Source organism: Fusarium redolens, assembly GCF_020744475.1.
Source record: "Fusarium redolens strain MPI-CAGE-AT-0023 chromosome Unknown BKA55scaffold_5, whole genome shotgun sequence".
Lineage (NCBI taxonomy): Eukaryota > Fungi > Ascomycota > Sordariomycetes > Hypocreales > Nectriaceae > Fusarium > Fusarium redolens.
The window spans coordinates 748,532-766,717 of record NW_025763668.1 but is presented as its reverse complement, the minus strand read 5'-3'; the positions used below and the strand labels follow the sequence as shown (position 1 = coordinate 766,717).

The following is an 18,186-nucleotide window of genomic DNA, read 5'->3' as shown; positions in this document are numbered from 1 at the left end:
TAGGGTTGAGTTGTTCAACGCTTGGGACTTGGCGTGGCTCGACGCTGACGTACTCTGTTCTTGGGCGTTATCTTGGTGTTTTTGTTCAAACCCTCTAAATTTCTTGCAACCCCCTTCTCAAGATGATGTGAAGTTCTCCTTGTTTCATTGTTCAGATCTTGTCCTGATCAACTTATTTCAACTCACAAGCCCCCCTGCAATGGCAGAGCCCAACCCTCATCGAAAATCCATCGTAGCCAACCATCCAATCCGCACCTCCAACAACATCCAATACCTAACTGACGATGAAATCTCCGAATTCCTCGATGATCTCGACCACAACAACGATGGCTTCATAAATTACAACGAAGTCGAGCGAAAACTCGACCAGGAGCACGCCGAGCTAGTCCCGAAACCGAGCGCCCACCACGTCATACAACGGGACCATACCCAAGATGACCGTGCGCGCCATCAGTTCCTGCGCAGTATGATGGGCTCCGACGCGGAGAAGATTCCAAGGGATGAGTTTGCGAAGATGGTGAAGGAGTGGAAGATCCCTTCGTTGAAGCAGGCGAAGAAGGAAGAGGATGAGGATAAGAGCTATATTAAGCGATTGCCCGGTTGGAGACGAATTCGTTCGTATTGGGCTGTTCATGGGCCGGAGATTGTGTTTCTGGGGGTTGTTATCGGTATGCAGTGCGCTTTTGGCATTTGGCAATTGGTCAAGTACCAGACTACCCCTGGATATCGTGAAGCGTTCGGCTGGGGAGTTGTCATGGCCAAAACTTGCGCTGGTGCGCTGTATCCGACATTCTTCTTCCTGATTCTCAGCATGTCGCGATACTTTTCGACATGGCTGCGCAGGTCGTATCATATCTCACGCTTCTTCAACTGGGATTTGTCGCAGGAGTTCCATATCCGAATCTCTTGTGTTGCTATTTTACTCGCGACGCTGCATGCCATTGGACACTTGACTGGATCATTCGTGCATGGCAGCGATCCTAAGAATGAAGACGCCGTCGCAGATGCTCTTGGTCCAGACATGGTCCCCCGCCCATACATCGACTACATCCGCTCGTTGCCCGGTTTCACCGGCATTACTGCCCTCGGCCTGTTCTACATCCTCTCACTACTCAGCATTCCTCAAGTGCGAAAATGGAATTACGAGATCTTCCAGCTTGGCCATCTACTCATGTTCCCCATCATCGGCCTCATGATGGCTCATGGAACAGCAGCATTGCTTCAGTGGCCTATGTTCGGATACTTTCTCGCATTCCCAACTCTTCTGGTTCTTGTTGAGCGCGCAGTCCGTGTGTGCCTCGGCTTTCATCGCATCAAAGCCACCATGAAAGTTCTCGACAAAGAAACCGTTGAGATCACCGCAGTCATTCCCAGTGAGCGACTCTGGAAGTATAAGGCTGGACAGTACATCTTCCTCCAGGTCCCAAAGATCAGCTTCTTCCAATGGCATCCGTTCACCGTCTCTTTTTGTCGCGGCAACAAGATGATGCTGCACATCAAGACCGACGGCAATTGGACAGCCAAGCTTCGCGAACTAGGAGGTAATTCTGGAGAGTCTGAGATCGAGGTTGGCATCAATGGTCCTTTTGGTGCACCCGCTCAACGATTCTATGACTTCAATCACTCAATCATCATTGGCGCTGGTATTGGAGTGACTCCATTCTCTGGCATCTTGGCTGATCTGCAGTACAACGATGATCTTGATCACGGCGGCCCGAACCACGAAGTTGAACATCCTCGCCATGACTCTGATGTGACTGCTGTATCTCCAGAGCGCAACGGGTCAGCGTCAGTCACTAGCACTGATGCAGAGAACAGCGACAACGTCCCAGAATCCCCGACCAGGCAAGGAAGTGTCGGACGCGATCTCATCAACAAAGAGAAGCAGCCCCAAACCGACCGCGCCGCAACTTTTGCAGACGACTATCGACGCGTTGACTTCCACTGGATGGTGCGCGAGCGAAACTACCTCCTCTGGCTTTCCGATCTTCTCAATGATGTATCAATGAGCCAAGACTGGCATCGCGAGCATGAAATCCATCCTCATCTCGACATCCGCATCAACACCCACGTCACAGCCAAACGCAAGAGACCCACCACCCATGTATACCGCTGGCTCCTTGAGATGCACCGTACGGATGAGCATCCCGCGTCTCCTCTCACTGGTCTCCTCAATCCTACGCATTTTGGAAGACCTGACTTTGATCAGATTCTGGATGAGCATTATGAAGAGATGCTCAAGTTCAGGGCTAGTAAGAGGAAGAGTAGACGCGACAAGGAGGATGAGAGCTACGAAGAGGACGAGGAGCTCAAGGTTGGTGTGTTTTACTGTGGTGCGCCTGTTGTTGGTGAGGTTTTGGCAGATAAGTGCCGCGAACTTACGTTGAGGGGATGGCAGGATGGAAGTAAGTTGGAGTATCACTTCATGATTGAGGTGTTTGGATAGATAGAATCTTGTAATACGCATGAGTACACGGATAAGACGGACTTCTCTTGATGAATAAAACGATGGCTTCGAATTCGGCTTGTCATGGAAGGCTGCAGGACAAACACAATAAGAAGGATAAAACGTGAGTCCGATCTATGACATTTCACAGCTTGGCTACCTACCCAATGCTACTTAAACAACCCTTGAAGAAAGTGAACAGTTCGGCGACTTGAGATAGGTGAAGGATGCGTGCAACATCTATAACAGCATTAGTATGATCTAGAGAACTAGAAGATTGAACACTCACATAAGTCAGGTCGAACAACGACAATGGCTCCTTGCTCCGCATCGATACCATATTTCGAAAAAGCTTGTCCACAGCCCAACATGTATGGATTTGTATCGTCGACAAAGACCCGGTGAACATCTGGCAGAGGACTTGTTAGTATATCATCACTCTGCAACGTAGGATGGTTCTCTTACTTCTCAGATTATATGGACCTGAGTGAGGGAAGAAGACTTCTGGTAGTTGATCGATCTCGATGGTCTTTCGCTCCGCCTTGACAAGAAGGGTATGGCTGAACACCTTATCCGCAGGTTCTCCGGCAGGCGTGAACATCTTGATGAGATTGCTAAGTTCTCTGGCGACCTGAAGAACTGTTAGTAGCCGAGGGAACTGTAAGGTTGGGAGACTTACCTCATGCAGTCCCTTTCTAGCGAAGTTGCCAGAGCAAAATGTGAGAACATGCCAGCGCCCATCTGAGGCGAGGTTCTTGTTCAACTGCATAGGCTTTGTGTCAGAAAGTCTCACAACAGGTGCGCTTGGGAACCTCATCCCGACTGTCAAACCCGATGCGACGCCGGTATCGCTTTTATCCAGAGATGTCAGAATGGAAGGCTTGTACTTGGTAGCCATGCCGGCTGTATATCGTCCCGCCTCCACAAACTTATCTCGGAAATGCTTTGCCGTGATCCCGTTGGCTTTTCGGTAGTCAGACGAGAACAGTTTGCTGAATGAGCGATCGAACTCAATGAGTTGTTGAGCTGTCTGTTGTCTCTCGAGAACATATGTTTCTAGGACCGAAGGTGGTGCTCGGCCAGTAAGAACATGGGCCATCTTCCATCCGATGTTGAAGCCATCTTGGAGGCTAACGTTCATACCCTGCCCAGCCTTGGGCGAGTGAGTATGACAAGCATCGCCAGTCAGAAAAACACGATAGTCCTTTGTGAAGTGATCCGCGAGACGTTGGCCAATAACATAAGCTGACCACCACACCGTTCGTGCGATGTCGATATCGTAAGGGTGAAAGATTCGCTTGACCTTGTTGATGAGGTCCTGCTCAGTGACGTCACGGGATGACGTTCCGGGGAGTTCGATGTAGAATCGCACAAGTTCGTCGCCCTCTCGCGGAATGATCATGAGATTTCCGTCATTTTTGCTCTGAAGCATGGCCTTTTTGCGGATGTCGGGGAAGTTGGTGACGGGGTAGACGTCCATGACACCCCAGACGGAGTCGCTTGAGTCGCCGACCATTTTGAAGCCGAGAGATTTGCGGACAGTGCTGTGAGCGCCGTCGCAGCCCTAATCGCTGCATGTTAGAAGATGAAGCGAGTGAGGTGAGGATGAAACTTACAATGGCGTATTTTGCGCGGTACCTGTAGGGTTCTCCATTCCGCATGGTGACAACCTCAACTGGGTACTCTTCATCATCAACAATCCTCACACTCTCAACCTGAGAATTATACAGAACCCCACTCGTCCCATTCCCCCTCAACCTAATGATCTCCTGTAACATCAAATCATTGATCCTCGCCTGATTAAGAATAACATGCGGCTGGTGACTCAGCCCCTCTTCTGTATCATAAGCAAGATCTTTTCGTACAAGTCCATCATTATCATCGGGCGACCAAAAGGCTACCTCCATGACATGATATGCTTCTTCTAAAAGACATTCAGAAATACCTAAGTTTTCAAAAATCTCGACAGTACGACATTGAACGCCGTCTGCTTGGCCGATCTCGAGAGGGCCTGGGCGACGTTCGAGAATCTTGAAGTCGATGTTGAAACGGGCGAGCCAGATTGCTGCTGTGAGACCGGCGGAACCGCCACCGCAGATGATGACTTGGACTTTTTCGGATTCCATTGTTGATTGATGATTTTTGATATTATTCCATGGTCTCAATCTTCATTATATCTTCATGGCGTATACTGGTATGTTGGTGATCTGTACTCTGTAGTTGGTGTAAGTTCGTCAAAGTGGGGCTTATGTTGGATTTCCACGGCAGATCTTATCGGCATCTGCTTTCCACGGAACCCACGGAGGAGGGAAATAAGCTCGGATCTTAGCTACGGCAGCCACCAACATACGGCCAGGTAGGTATGGGGTAACCTAACAAAAGAGTGAAAATGGGTAGTGATCCTCTTTTCAATGAACTGCCATTTTAACACTCATTAGGAGACCACCAATCGATATTTGGAAGCCCAACGACTGAGGCATTCGATAATTTTCAATCAGATGGTTGATATTGGATGATGTTGCGAAGCTCAGGTCGTTGTCGGAAAGATCAGTATCCACGAGTTCCAAGTCGACCACCATGATCTTATCCTTGCCTTTCTCCGTCACAAGGTGGAAATTGTCAAGTTTAGCATCATCGTCCATAACGACCATGTCGGCGAGAGTTTTGTCAAAGCCTGGGTAAGGAGCTGTCTAAGGTCCTTTTCTACCAAGACAGCGCCCTCTGGCGTAGCAAGGCAAGCCCCCCAATATCAGAAAGAACAATGGCACGCTTACCCTTGTAGTCTGCGCAGCCATAGACTTGAGGAATAGTAATGCCTTGTAGGGGCTCAAGGTGTCTATATGTTGCCCTTTCTCGGTCAAACTCTTCCGCCCAGTTGTCCTTCTCAACCTTGAGAACAACTCGTTATGATAGACACCATTCTTGGAATGCAGTGCGGAGATCGAAAGACAGAAACCGTGGGAGACAAAAGAGGATTGCTTGGAAGATCAGCTCGAATAATGTCTTGTGTTGTTCCATAGCGTATCTGGGCCCACGAAGTAACAAGTAATTTGTGGAACAACTCATGTTCAAGCCTCGACTGGCAATTTGGAGAGATTTGACCCATAAGCTAGTAGCTTATTAAAAGCTGGGGTCTTACTAACAACCATCCGGGGATCTCATTGTACATGGTCATTGAGTTCGCCCATTTCTGTTGAGGTGACAGATTAATATCAGTGTAAGATTTTCTCACGCAGAAACTGTTTCAACAAGGAAGAGAAATATGAAGGCTGTGCAGCTAAGCCCATCGCATTTACGGATTTACAGGCTTGATTGAGTTATTTGCGAGTCGGCGGAGGCCTCGGCAACTGTTGGTTGGCCGTATATACCTGCTGTATAAGGAAAGCTGAAATGCAGCTGCAGGGTATAGAACCAACACAAGGTTGCATTCCAACGCCCTCTGCAGCGGCGCAGTTTTCCCAATGCCTCTTTTTGAACCAGATAATGACGCAAGCTAAGTAAAAGGGGGAGAAAAGAAAGGCGCAAACGCATCAGCCACACGCTGAAAGGCTTGCTAGCTGTTGGTCGTAGAAAAAAGCTGTAACGTACCCATGAGCTAGAATGCAGAGACAAGTGCGCTAACGGGCTCTATTCCGTATAGGTAAGAAACCCGAAAGTTGATAACGCCTTACAGCCGGTCAAAGCGTTGTATATAGCAGACCCTCTCCTGGTATTACACCCCAGACCACATCTCCAACTCTTGCCGACAGATCACACTATCCAAAACCCAGACCCTTACAGAGAAACGTTTTGATAACGACAAATGTCTTTGAACAAACCCACTTCTTCTTCAAACTCCTTTGGGGGTATGGGCGATAATCCTGTGTCTTCTAAAAGGGTTGAGTTGGTGAATAGCGACATGAACCGCCGTACTAAGCAGGGAGACAGTGCCTCTACATCTTCTGAGTCGGCTGACTTACAAGACCCAAGCTCGACTGAAGGAATGGCCAGTGTTACCCCTCAAGGTTCATCAACTACTAGCGGAGATACGGATAGTGATTCTCCAATAGTTGTTGATGATCCCTTTGACAACGAGAAAAGGCAGCATCTATTTGATGCTATCAATAGGCTTCAAGCTTGGGGATCGCATAAATACTTGGATATTCCACAGGCAGGTCTACGCTCTCATGCCAATCAGGTATAACCCAAACTAATGATACCTAGCTCGTGGTCGTAGGAGAACAATCTTCTGGCAAATCATCCTTGCTTAGAACGTTGACTGACATTTCATTTCCCGTCATGGCTGGAATTGGTACACGCTTTCCGATTCGTGTCGTCTCACGCCGCACTGCACAGGGCACCGGAGAGCGATTCCGTATCCACCTGGAGCGAGCACCGCAAGATGTCAAGGGTTTACAAAGAGCCAATGCCACAGAAGAGAATTACTCTCTGGAGGGAGATACCTTGACCATGGATGCATTCAAAACTGCGCTTGAGGACGTGAGTTGTTGTCATTTCACTGGGTGAGCCATAGGATACTGATCACTATCTTCAGCTATCTGAGAACTACATTGGGATCAGAAAGGGTAAAGGCCTAGAGACGAAGAACTTTGTCCCAGATATTGTGACAGTTGATCTTTCAGGACCTAACAGATCTCTTTTCAACATCTTGGATCTTCCAGGTCTCATCTTCTCAGATTTTGGGGTCAATGAACCAGAGCTTCTTGGGACACAAGAACTAGCCAAACAATACATATCACGACCGGAGAACACCATCATGTAAGTTGATTATCTTTATGTAATACTGCCGAGTTGGGAGCGCACCTAAGACTCACCGTTAACCAGATGCACGATACCTGCAACTTCTGACCTGGGTGTTCAACGGGTCTTTCAAATTTGCAAGGATTATATATCAGACAAAGGACGTCTGATTGGAGTGTTTACAAAATGCGACAAAGCTGATCGTGAAGAAGCTAAACGCGCAGTTAGTCGGTCCTCAAATTTCGGTTTTATGGATGCTAACAATCGTCAGGTCATTTCAGCAAAAAGTGATATCGAAAACGGAGGCTCCATCTTCAAAGATGGCATGTTTGTCGTCTGCAATAAGTCCCTGGAATCACGAGTAAATGAGGAGCAGATCTTCAACCGCGAGCCCTGGTCTCAAATCTATAGTGGACGTAGAGGAAGCACCAAGCTGAAAGATCATCTTGGCGACATTCTCACCTCTGAAATCGAAAGAGTGTTTCCAAAACTTGAGCGCGATATACAGTCACGACTACAAGAAAAGGAGGCCCGTCTGAAAGTCATGGGTGAACCTCGACTCGATTGGAGCCAGAAACAGGCATATCTCAACCTATTCGTGCGCAAGTACTCCTCCAAATGCACCTTGGCTCTCAGACGTCCAGGATTACTTGAGTCGGAGACAATGGATCTGAGACAAGAACTCAATTCCATGAACAACCAGTTTGATAATGTCATGAGATGGGTTGGCGGATTCTGGCAGTTTGACGATGAGGACATCGACCCCTGGGCCGTTTGCAATAGCTACGGAGCATTCGTCGACAACAAACAGGAAGATTCTAGGACAGCGCATCAAATCTTGTTTCCAACCACCGAACCGAAGGATTACAAGGAGGCGTTGAAAAAAATACCTGCTTTTGAGGAGCATGAGCATGTTGAGACCTTTGAAAGGTTTGCGGATACGGTGAGAGACAATCTTCGCAGGTTTGGGGCATCTCAACCTCCTGGCGTTGTCAACTCAGACATTTATCCCGTCATCTACCGAGTCCAAGTATCCAAGTGGGGCTCTATAGCACAGGAGCACTTGGACAGAGTCAAAGATGCCATGAAGTCGAGCTATGAGGAGATACTGCGTTCTGTCTGCCCAGATTCTGGAAGCACCTTAACTTTGCATCATGAGCTCAAAAACCGTCTCCATTCAATGTTTTGTGAGACATTCAACAAGGCTAAGCAAGATCTGGAGTTGTACTGCGAGCAAGAAACCCAAAAAGAACTCCTTCAGACCACCAATCATCAGTTCCCATCCAAACTGCTAGCTTGGCGCCAGCTGAGATATGTTAGAGCTTTCTATCGAGGGATTGGTGGTGAAGAAGCTCAAAATCTTGTTTCAAGCCAGACCTTGGGCAATATGTGGAGCTGCATGGATCTTTCAAGCGAAAACAGAATGATGTATGATATCCACGATGTCATCAAAGTATACTACGAGGTAAGGGTTGTATCTGGCCACAGTTAAAGACTATTTACTAACTAGATATAGATTTCCCTAGAGTCATTCATTAGACATGTTACCCAAGCTATAGTTGAGGGTTTTATTATGAATAAAGATGGACCTTTGAGCAAGTTGACGACGGAATATGTTCTTAATCTTCCAGAAGAAGAAGTCAGTGAGATTACAAAAGAGGACAAAATCACAGGTCAGCAAAGGGAGCAACTAAAGAGTGATATCAAAGAGCTTGAGGGCGCCAAACAGATTGCAAAAGATGCAAGAGATAAGGTAGAGGCCTTGAAGCGTACTTAAGTTACTTTTATTTATTATATACTGTATTTATCGAATATGCAGAAAGAGGCTTATAGTTAGAGGCGCTATTAATTTATTATTAAATTATTATTATTCGCGCAGAAAGTGGGTAACATACAGTTAGCCTTAATTATACAATAATAACAAGGCGTGGATTTCGCCATTTGAGATTATTGGAGCCATCTTCCGAATCCGGAGCTGCCCCAAGAAAGCTCCCAAGAGACGGAATAAACGAATTCACCTCCTAGTTTATTTCAATCTAAGTATCCAGCCTGATTCATACAGCCCCAATACATATAAGGGGCTCGACCAATTGCTGGCCAGTCGCTGAGCATGTCCACATCCAATACCAAGATCTAATTATAGGATATCTTCAACCTCAGCTGCAGGTTAAGCATGTCTTCTGCATAAAACATATTACTGCATTTTAGCTCACATGATTCCACTCTTTTCTTTTCTGTCTTCTCTTGAACTACTATTGCCTGAGTACAAACTAGCGATCTCACTATGAACGCACCGGTGACACGCAGTGACGCAGAATCAATGCCTCAGAATGTTACCACCAAAGCTAAGGTCTTTACTTTCAAAGACTAGAACGTTAGCTGTTATTATCAACAAGATTTAGCCATCGCTGGCTTCACACTTTTTATTGGTCTAATTACCGCTCCGATAACCGCGCGAAGTCGACATGCTTTTCTCTGCATGGTTAGGTAGTTGGAGCCAGCCACTGGCGATAGGCGAAGCGATAAGATACCTCACCAGGCCCAGGGATAGGAAAATTGGGAAACCGTATGCAGTTCCTAGCCAGAATAGCTCTCCCAGGAGCTACATGGGGATGTGTCCCCTGTTTCCTCTCTCACGAAGTCTCACACTCGAGGTCCAACAAATTCTGCCTGAAGGCTACGCCCATAAGTACGAATGCCCTGAAGTCTTCTGTTTGGATGGCGCTGTGATGCTTCTTTGCAATTCAGAGATGATCGATTCGGAGATCTTTTCGCCGAAGACTGCCCGGTAGACTGCTAAGCCTTGCCCGTCACTTTGGTAACCATTGCTGTTAGCGTATTCGACACTGCCATCGCCAGTTGTAGACTGCTACTTCATCGATTAGTGCACTAGGAGCGCCCCTTGCGGAACTGAAATTGCGATTACCACTGGGCCTAAATAACTTCCATTGGCGAGCTCAAACACCGACTGCAAACTCCTGTGACCTGTAGGATGGATCGACCTTAGTGGTCCATTGGCCCTCGGTGTGATGTTTGCGTTCAGGGCATACATTGTAAGTTAAGGATACAACCAGGACGAGTGGAGCGACTGTTCAATGGAGATCACAGTCAACCACAAAGCCCCACTGCGCCCCAGTAGCCATTGAAGACAGCTCTGATGGGTCTGATAGGTACCTCGACACTGACAGTATCATGGAAGGCAATTTCAAGCCCCAAGCAGAATCTACGCAAGGGCTGGAGGTTAATGGCCTTGATATGAGTATTCTTGGTGAGCTGAATATTTTGGAGGATGGTCAGCGGTAGTGGATTTGGAGAATGAAAGTTTCCTAGCGTGAGTCACAATTAGAAGCCAGCGATTGGAACTAGTTTGGGCTCTTTGGGGCTAATTGTTAAATATTGTTTTATTCATCATCTCGAACAATACTTGGTGTTCTCATGATTGTTCGACGGCTAAAGCTGTCCTCCGTGGCACGAACATGTGGATTAGGGCATTAACGCGCTGGATAATGCAATTGGATGGCATTGTCAGTACCAATAGAACAATAGGCATGTTCTAGCGCTCGATCAATGTGCAATATCTTGAACACTCTCCCTCGAAACTCAGACCTGTGTATTTGGGCTGGGTGAGATATTTCTGTGAACCACGAATCTTTTCAATACAATCGTTGACAATCGACGCATGCCATTTGTTCTACTTGCCTTCTTCGAGCCATTGCACTGTCAAGTTTTATCGTTATCGTGGGAGCCTTTGGTAGAAGCTTGTAGCGAGGGAAAAAGGTATCGTGCGTTCTTATTACCCGTGTTGGCCACCTAAAGCTTAACCTCACGGCTGGCAATGGCCCCAATGGACTTCTTCAAGGTTGACTCTTGCTCTGCATCGATCGTGGTACTGGCGCCAACGTAGCCTGCAGACATGAGATCTGGCGGTGGTAGGTTAGGCGAACTAAAATCATGTACTACGAGCTTGAAGCACTGTCAGACGGATGGTGGAGTCACAGTAGCAGCGCACGCACAGTCCCGTCGTACCTATAAATATAGAGTCTCCATCCGCACTCTCCCTCCATCAACACTCTCCCTCTATTAATACTCTTCCTTCATCAGCATCTCCCTCTATCGTGCAAGCTTTCCATCCTAGAGTTGCGGGGACGACGCATCAATTTTACCGAACACATCAAACAGCTTTGGACCGCTGCTGCTGTCTCGACGAGAAAGCATTTGCTGAGCGCGCTTTCTTGAAATTTAATCTCGAGGTTGGTTACGTCAGATTTCTCATTGTCTTCTCCCGCCCACAGGGCTTCCCATCTCCACTGCTCTGCGACGCTTGTATGTCGTTTTCCTTTCCTGCCTACCCTATTTTGTCACTTCCTATCTTGTTCAGTCTGAGTCTGCACCGCAAACTGAAGCATCTGCTTTCATCACTACTAGACTTACGTCCATGATAGCCTGTACCATTAGTCACCCGCCATGCTAACTCAGTCGCTGACAGTCTTCCGAAACTAAGAAACCATGAGCACTAAGGCCAGTGAGAAGACCGATATGGTCGTCGAGAAGCCCTCCAAGGAATCCGAGGAGATGCTTGCTAAGGAGTCTGTCAAGAAGCCCAACATGACGGTCCAAGGAACCACTGCCCCTGGGGTCCAGGCGCACGAGGAGGCTATCCCCGAAGTAAACGAAGTGCGCTATGCTTACCGCTACGGGGATGGCAGTGGCCTCCCACTTCGACCGGGTATGGGACCACCCATGACTGAGGAACAGTTCCAGGAGCTGTGGGAAAAGAAAAAGGCTCTAGGCGATTGGATCCGGAGCATGTCTCTCGAAGAATTTTATGCCCGGTTTCCTATGTACAGTAAGTTCATCGCGGTAAGAATCTAGGACCTGTTTCTTGCTAACCGTTTACAGATGATCCGAAAGACTATTCCTGGACCGAGGAAGAAGCACATGCGATGTTGCAGGAAGATGAAGATCCCGAACTCAAGGCGCGCGATGAGCGCTATGCTCGCCTCTACGGGGATGGCAGTGACCTCCCACTTCAACCTGGTATGGGACCCCCTGAGACTGAGGAAGAGTCCGAGGAGTCGTGGAAGAAGGCTCAGGCTGAAGCCGACGAGACTTTTGACATGCCTGATGAGGAGTTCCATGCCAAGTTTCCGGAATACAGTAAGTTCATCAGTCTATTTTCTTCAAAGTAATATTATACTAACTGCTGACAGAGGACTTGAAGAAGGATTACTTCTGTACTGAGGAGGAAGCGTGGATGATATTGGAGGGGGACGATGAAGATAAGGACCGCAATCATGTTGACGAAAAGGAGTGATTCGTACATGATGAATCCATCAAAGCACACCCTGCAGCCAATGGTAACTTGTAAGAGTTTCAGGAGAGATGAACTGCGGGCTGAGAGGACAGAACAGGATTGCAATTTCCTGCATGTTGTACTGTCACTATGGAAAGGTTGCTGGATAGTCAAGAGAGAAAGGCGTAACGGAAAGAGTTGAGCGGGTCAATCTATCTAGCATAAGGTAGTCAAACAAACCCTTTCTCCCCATCTGCATATCCTTTATGCGTACATCAAGTATTTTCATGGTATCTGACTAAACAAAACCACAGCGAACTTCTTCCATACTCCCAGGTAGTATGGGCTTACCAATATCACCATTCATTCTTTGAACTAGTGCGTTCGCTGTATTTCTTGTAACTTCTCTTCAAATGGGAGATATGATTGAGATAGCGGTATAACTATATAACTCTGTTGTGATCGTAATCAGGCAAACTTTGCATCACATAACTGGCTTAGAACTTTCTGGCGTGCCTCGACGCACGTGAAGTTCTTACTCGAAGTCGTATAATAGTAGTTGTAACCTGGGTGTTTCTCTCGCTACACAGGCGCATCGAGCTGTTGGTATTAAACATGAACAGATTATTGAACACTGTGGTTGGTCATTATTTTGTTGATACGTATAGTGAATGCTTGGTTGGCATGGCGTCACATGCATCACTTAAGTCTTATAATAGCACAGGTATGGTAGGGAGTGAGGACACTGGGATAGAACTTTGGCTTTCCCTTGGTGCAGTTCTTACAGATGCCCGTCCTTTGGACCTTGATAAAAGCAAATTCTAACTCTAGGAGTATTCCTACATTGCCAACTTAGAAAATGATGGTGCTCAGACTTCACAAGCTCCGAGGAATATTTTACCCCCAAAGAACAGCTACTCAAGGATTCCAAATGGATTTCGGGAACTGGAGCCCCTTTGAGCCGTCCTCACAAGGTTCTAAAAAGGAAACACAGATGAGGCAGATGGCAAATAATCCGCGATCAGCCACGATCTTGTCATTGGATCGACAATCTATAGCCTTGGGCAAATAATAAAGACTGAGATCTGACGAATCATAAAGTAAGAACTGAGCTTTCACAATCAATTGATCTTTTGGTAGTATGCTGCTGAAGGCTACGAAGAGTTGGTTCTGGGAGTGTGAGAGAGGTAACACCGACTCGGATGAGAATGGAGAGGATCGATACAATACGTGGATGGTGGATAAGAAGCATTGGCCAATGGGCCAATTATGAGAAGCTTTAGTGCGTGGCTTCACTTTAAGTTGTCTCCTGCTAGGAGGCAAGGGGAGGCAAGAAAGCTTGGGGCTTCTGTCCTAAATGACAAAAAGACTTAGGTAAAGTTAGTATAGATTTAGTGGACCTTTGACCAGTTCTTTTTTGGCACCTTGTCTCAGGATCAGATGCTTTCTTGCTCCTTGAGGGGATGGGGGGTAGCGGAATTTTGCCAGGGCAACTACTTCAGTCTCATTATTTTCTATGAGCTAACTCTATCTCCATGGCCATTGTATATTCTCCTACATATCCTTCCGAACTCGCTGGCGCCATGTCCTGTTCATGGATTCGTACTGCAGTAGTTTCCTAGCGATGATGCTGTACCCATTGAGCTTGCACAGTATAAAACAAAGCGAGATACAGGGCAGGTCATAAAGCCAGAAGCTTTGAAAGTGCGATGAAGGACATGTCCGTCATCCCAGAAACAACAAGCCTTCTCAGTGCGACACGGCAAACACTTCAGCGTCCATGGTTCAAAATGGTGATAGTGACCAAAGGTAGGCCGCGGGTTAAACAATAATATATCCAGATCGTTATTAATCATCTGGGGGATGTCCGAGAATATTGTTGAGGTTATTGAGACATGACTTGCCGCCTGACTATCCATAGAAGATCCTGACCTGCTATGGGAACCCCAGCTTTAGGAAAAGGAAATGTGCTGAGGTGAGCATAAAGGCCTTGGACCGTGGACTTCACTATATCCCCTTCATGAATTGGGATCCTAACCCTCTTTCAGAACGGGAAAGCCATAATGCTCGACCAGGGCAACCCAGATCTGCTCATGAACTAAGTTACAATCGTCGGTGGTCCATAGTGTCTCGTCTCCCCACTGCTTCACAAACTTTTCGACCGCTAACCAGCTTGCAATGCTAGTGTTCGGTGTTCCGGCCTTATCCTGATATCCACGGATACCCTCCCGCCATACGATTCGCTGAGGTGTCTTATCCCCCTTCCCCTTATAGAGCACGAGGAACTTCCTTGGAGGTGGGGGTCGACTAGCAGGGGGGTCGTTATAATTGTCTTCGTCGATAAACCACCTAATGTAGCCTTTGGAATAGCGTTTTCCGTACTTGTTCGTAAACCTAAGGATTATCAGCCAGGTACCCTACTAGGAAAAGAAACAATGCTTACCGAAACAGGGTCACTATCTTCGCGCTGTCGGCGAGTTCATAAAGACGTGTAGCCAACCCCTCTTCGAAGGAGATCGGATAAAGCTCTTCATACTGTTAAATACATGTTAGAATATAATTTCACAACCCATGCTTATACTTACCGTTAGTAGGTCACCAGGAATGATTACTTCATGTTGTGTTCTCATGCTGGCGGACCCATCAGACTGCCATACACAGATGACGTTTTTGCTTTTCCACTCTTCTCCTGGCGGCTTAACTATGGCGCCTTCATGGCTGCTGGAGTCAATTATAGCAAATGTCTTGAGGCATCGGCATATCCTATGCCCCCCAACATCATACATTTTGAACTCATAATTGTCAGGGTCCTCTTCTTGTAAGGCAGCAGATGCCCTAATCGCCAGTACCGTACAGGCACCGCTTGCTGACATCTTTTGAACTCCATGGAGCTTCACGAGATCCAGGTATTCAGACCACTCGGTCTCTTCCAGCACTTTCCTCGGGGATGCAACAAAATCCTAATAGCGAATCCCAAAGTATGCCAGTAAAGTATCCAGCATTTTCATATGCGTGAACGGTGTCTCGCCGTGCGCATGGTTGTATGCCTTGTCGCAGTTTGGTGGATTATTACTTTGTCGGACATTTCCGGCTATTGTCTTTCGGGAGAAAATAAATAGTCGTAGTAAGAAGAAGGTTGCAGAAGACCAAGACGCCCTTAGAAGTATGTAGAAGAAAAGGAAATAATATCCACTTTGCAGTGAATGATGGCAAGACAGTGGATGGTAGAGGCTGGTGTTGATAGACGCTTGACGTCTGCAGAAGGTTGGGTCAAAAATGGGGATTGAGGATGGAAAGGAAATTGCCAAGGAAAGGAGATATTTGATGGCTGTAACAGGTATTGAGGGTGACGAGAGGCGACGGTCGGTGATGACAAGGATCGATATCGAGAAGGAAGATGCTCGGGGTCTGGTGATGAAGAGGGTTGTCGAAGGAGATTTTCGAGGTCCATACACAATGGGGACCGTAGGCGGGATGCTCCAGATGAAGAAAGGGCAGTCCTCGAGTAAGAGGGTAGGGATGACAAAGGGAGATTTATCAAGGATGTGGGAGAGATATCGAATCAGGTACTGAGTTCGATACCCAGATGACGAAGCAGGAGTCGAGAAAAATGAAAGAGATGAAAGGGGTGTTATCGTGGGATAATCGGGTTGTTAAGATGTGATGTTATGGAGAAGTTTGATGAGAGTTGAGAGGGTATTTATACCCACTCACTACAGTATGTGCTTCCTGAGGGTGTGGCTACTTACAGTCGCGTCAACAGTCGCGTTTGCTCCCTCAGGCTGAGAGAATATGATAGGCCAAGGTCTGTTGCTTCATCTTCAGTCACGTCATCCTCCTGGGTATTGTCGCGTCTGCCTGGACTAAGGTCGCATCTGAAGCTCTGGCGATAGTCACAGGCCGGAGCCTGAGCATGATAGGCTCCATGGAATCTGTTGCGCTCTCTTCACCTCGGTCACGTCATCGTCCCAGCGACCGCCTGGGCTACAGTCACGTCCACCCGTTGGACCACAGTTAGAACGCGTTCCTGCAGTAGTATAGGAGGACGACATGATTAAAGATGAAGCAGTTCGGGTGTATCGTACGCCCGAAACTTATCATTGCAGTCTGGAAGATGACACGACTAAAGTTCAGCAAACTTAGCCCCAAGCCTTCAGAAGAAGGAGCTCGAGACGGTAAATCCAGGAGGATGCAGAGTCAAGGACTCTTCTAAATATCATCCCAAACTATCCTAAGTTATCATAAAATTGTCTAAAATCCTTTGGTGCTTTAGGATCATTAAAATTGATCACTGTTATTTGGTGGCCAAGACCATGCCCAGATCTTGCTCCACATGATGGCTGAAAATTCCCTAGCGTCCAACAAATCCACCGAACTAAATCGGCATGGATTTGTCGTGTTGACGAGGAGTATTACACGGAAAGAGACATTTGTATCCTGGATAGGTTAGGGCAGATCGACATAAGTTGTCAAGCTAGAGCCGTAACTATCTTGATGGGGGCCGATGCAACTTGGCCACCCGAGATCAAGTCACTGTGTATCCTTGCGCAACATCATCGCTGCTTTGTGTTTCTTTATTTCTCGGATACGGTTCGACTTCGCCTCGTGTTCAAAGGACTTGCACCATGGTTACGGTGACACCTCCCTTGTACCTGGCAACTCGGTGTAGGTTTGCGGGCTGGCAATAGCCTCGTCTTCGTGGGTTTCGATCGGAGGGAGGGGAATGTTCGCTTCGTTCGTCGGTGCACGCGTGTCTTCTTGATCGTAATCGCGGTCGCAGTCGTAGTCGCGGTTAATAATTCGCCTGATGTTGAATCTCCGCCTGTAAGACTGTTGACTGTAGTCAGACGACTGATGCGTCGTTCACAAGCATATTCCGACCTCAAATGCGGACTCCGGTGGCAAAAGCGCTGCCCCTTGTTCTCCGATCTGGGATCTTCGTTGTCGACATGCACGTCATCGACATCGGCCTCGTAGCTATTCCTGTGTCTCTTAGCCATTCGACTGTCATTTTTCACCTTTCATTCACCCGGTCTTCCTCGGAGCACTGGCGCGACGATTCCCGCGTCTTTCGGTGCCATACTGCTCGCGATGTTGAGATGGGAAGATGAAAAGGAAAAGAGCTTGGTACGTCAAAGATCAGGCTGTGACGACAAAGCGCGGGGAATCAACTGGACCTGATCCCTACCGCTACGTACCTCGCCTTACCCCGAGCTGAGCACTGTGACTGTACCTTGAGATTACCAATCAATAATGCTGAAATTCATTGGACAACCAGGGTCACTCAGTGGTACTGATCCAGGGGAAAACATTCCGTACAGTGAGATCTCAGCGTAACATTCCCCAAAACATCAAACATTATCGCAGTACACTGAAACGAGCCCAATTCCGATGGACACTTTGCTACCACTTTCACAGCCCGCGTTTGTGAAAACGCTGTGCCCTTCAAGGGCCGTTTAGTTTCGGCGGGCCGCCATCGTGAACCTTCCTTGTCATTTCAGCGCTGCTGGACAAAATACTCCCAGAAGAACTGCCCTTCCTCAGTGGCTGCACCTAAAGCTGTATACAGAGCTTGAACTCCATGGTACAACGACCGCTGTCGACTCATGCATGGTGGTGTCCAACTAGCTTTGCCGAAAGGTCACTGTACACATTACATGATATTACTTAAAGCATATCCGTATGTAGAAGAGCTAGTCAACCCGTT

General features: G+C 47.5%; 5 protein-coding genes across 5 annotated transcripts; 3 read left to right on the top strand and 2 right to left on the bottom strand.

Moving 5' to 3' along the window:
* Positions 1-199: 199 nt before the first annotated feature.
* On the top strand, positions 200-2,446 carry BKA55DRAFT_506767 (FAD-binding domain-containing protein; the record flags this gene model as incomplete). The annotated part of the gene is made up of 1 exon (XM_046187291.1): positions 200-2,446. One exon carries the CDS (start codon positions 200-202, stop codon positions 2,444-2,446), a length of 2,247 nt encoding a protein of 748 aa, XP_046051823.1.
* Positions 2,447-2,606: 160 nt separating this feature from the next.
* Positions 2,607-4,572, bottom strand: BKA55DRAFT_506449 (FAD binding domain-containing protein; the record flags this gene model as incomplete). Its single annotated transcript, XM_046187266.1, has 5 exons — positions 2,607-2,686; positions 2,736-2,855; positions 2,912-3,077; positions 3,126-4,010; positions 4,063-4,572. 5 exons carry the CDS (start codon positions 4,570-4,572, stop codon positions 2,607-2,609), a joined length of 1,761 nt encoding a protein of 586 aa, XP_046051822.1.
* Positions 4,573-6,094: 1,522 nt separating this feature from the next.
* On the top strand, positions 6,095-9,013 carry BKA55DRAFT_661852 (P-loop containing nucleoside triphosphate hydrolase protein). The gene is made up of 6 exons (XM_046197593.1): positions 6,095-6,596; positions 6,650-6,925; positions 6,981-7,204; positions 7,271-7,409; positions 7,458-8,651; positions 8,703-9,013. Exons 1-6 carry the CDS (start codon positions 6,249-6,251, stop codon positions 8,961-8,963), a joined length of 2,442 nt encoding a protein of 813 aa, XP_046051821.1. The 5' UTR covers positions 6,095-6,248; the 3' UTR covers positions 8,964-9,013.
* Positions 9,014-11,253: 2,240 nt separating this feature from the next.
* Positions 11,254-12,658, top strand: BKA55DRAFT_673481 (uncharacterized protein). Its single transcript, XM_046198032.1, has 4 exons — positions 11,254-11,436; positions 11,673-12,032; positions 12,086-12,343; positions 12,397-12,658. Exons 2-4 carry the CDS (start codon positions 11,693-11,695, stop codon positions 12,498-12,500), a joined length of 702 nt encoding a protein of 233 aa, XP_046051820.1. The 5' UTR covers positions 11,254-11,436; positions 11,673-11,692; the 3' UTR covers positions 12,501-12,658.
* A 1,854-nt stretch (positions 12,659-14,512) lies between these two features.
* BKA55DRAFT_536813 (uncharacterized protein) lies at positions 14,513-15,352 on the bottom strand (the record flags this gene model as incomplete). Its single annotated transcript, XM_046189868.1, has 3 exons — positions 14,513-14,873; positions 14,923-15,014; positions 15,065-15,352. 3 exons carry the CDS (start codon positions 15,350-15,352, stop codon positions 14,513-14,515), a joined length of 741 nt encoding a protein of 246 aa, XP_046051819.1.
* Between the last annotated feature and the right edge of the window lie 2,834 nt (positions 15,353-18,186).

Excerpts from the sequence above, each read along its gene's own strand:
- BKA55DRAFT_661852 (XM_046197593.1), top strand. The coding sequence starts at position 6,249 with ATGTCTTTGAACAAACCCACTTCTTCTTCAAACTCCTTTGGGGGTATG. Across the intron at positions 6,597-6,649 it reads AATACTTGGATATTCCACAG|CTCGTGGTCGTAGGAGAACA; the intron begins GCAGGTCTACGC and ends AATGATACCTAG. Across the intron at positions 7,410-7,457 it reads GTGAAGAAGCTAAACGCGCA|GTCATTTCAGCAAAAAGTGA; the intron begins GTTAGTCGGTCC and ends AACAATCGTCAG.
- BKA55DRAFT_673481 (XM_046198032.1), top strand. The coding sequence starts at position 11,693 with ATGAGCACTAAGGCCAGTGAGAAGACCGATATGGTCGTCGAGAAGCCC. Across the intron at positions 12,033-12,085 it reads TGCCCGGTTTCCTATGTACA|ATGATCCGAAAGACTATTCC; the intron begins GTAAGTTCATCG and ends AACCGTTTACAG. Across the intron at positions 12,344-12,396 it reads TGCCAAGTTTCCGGAATACA|AGGACTTGAAGAAGGATTAC; the intron begins GTAAGTTCATCA and ends AACTGCTGACAG.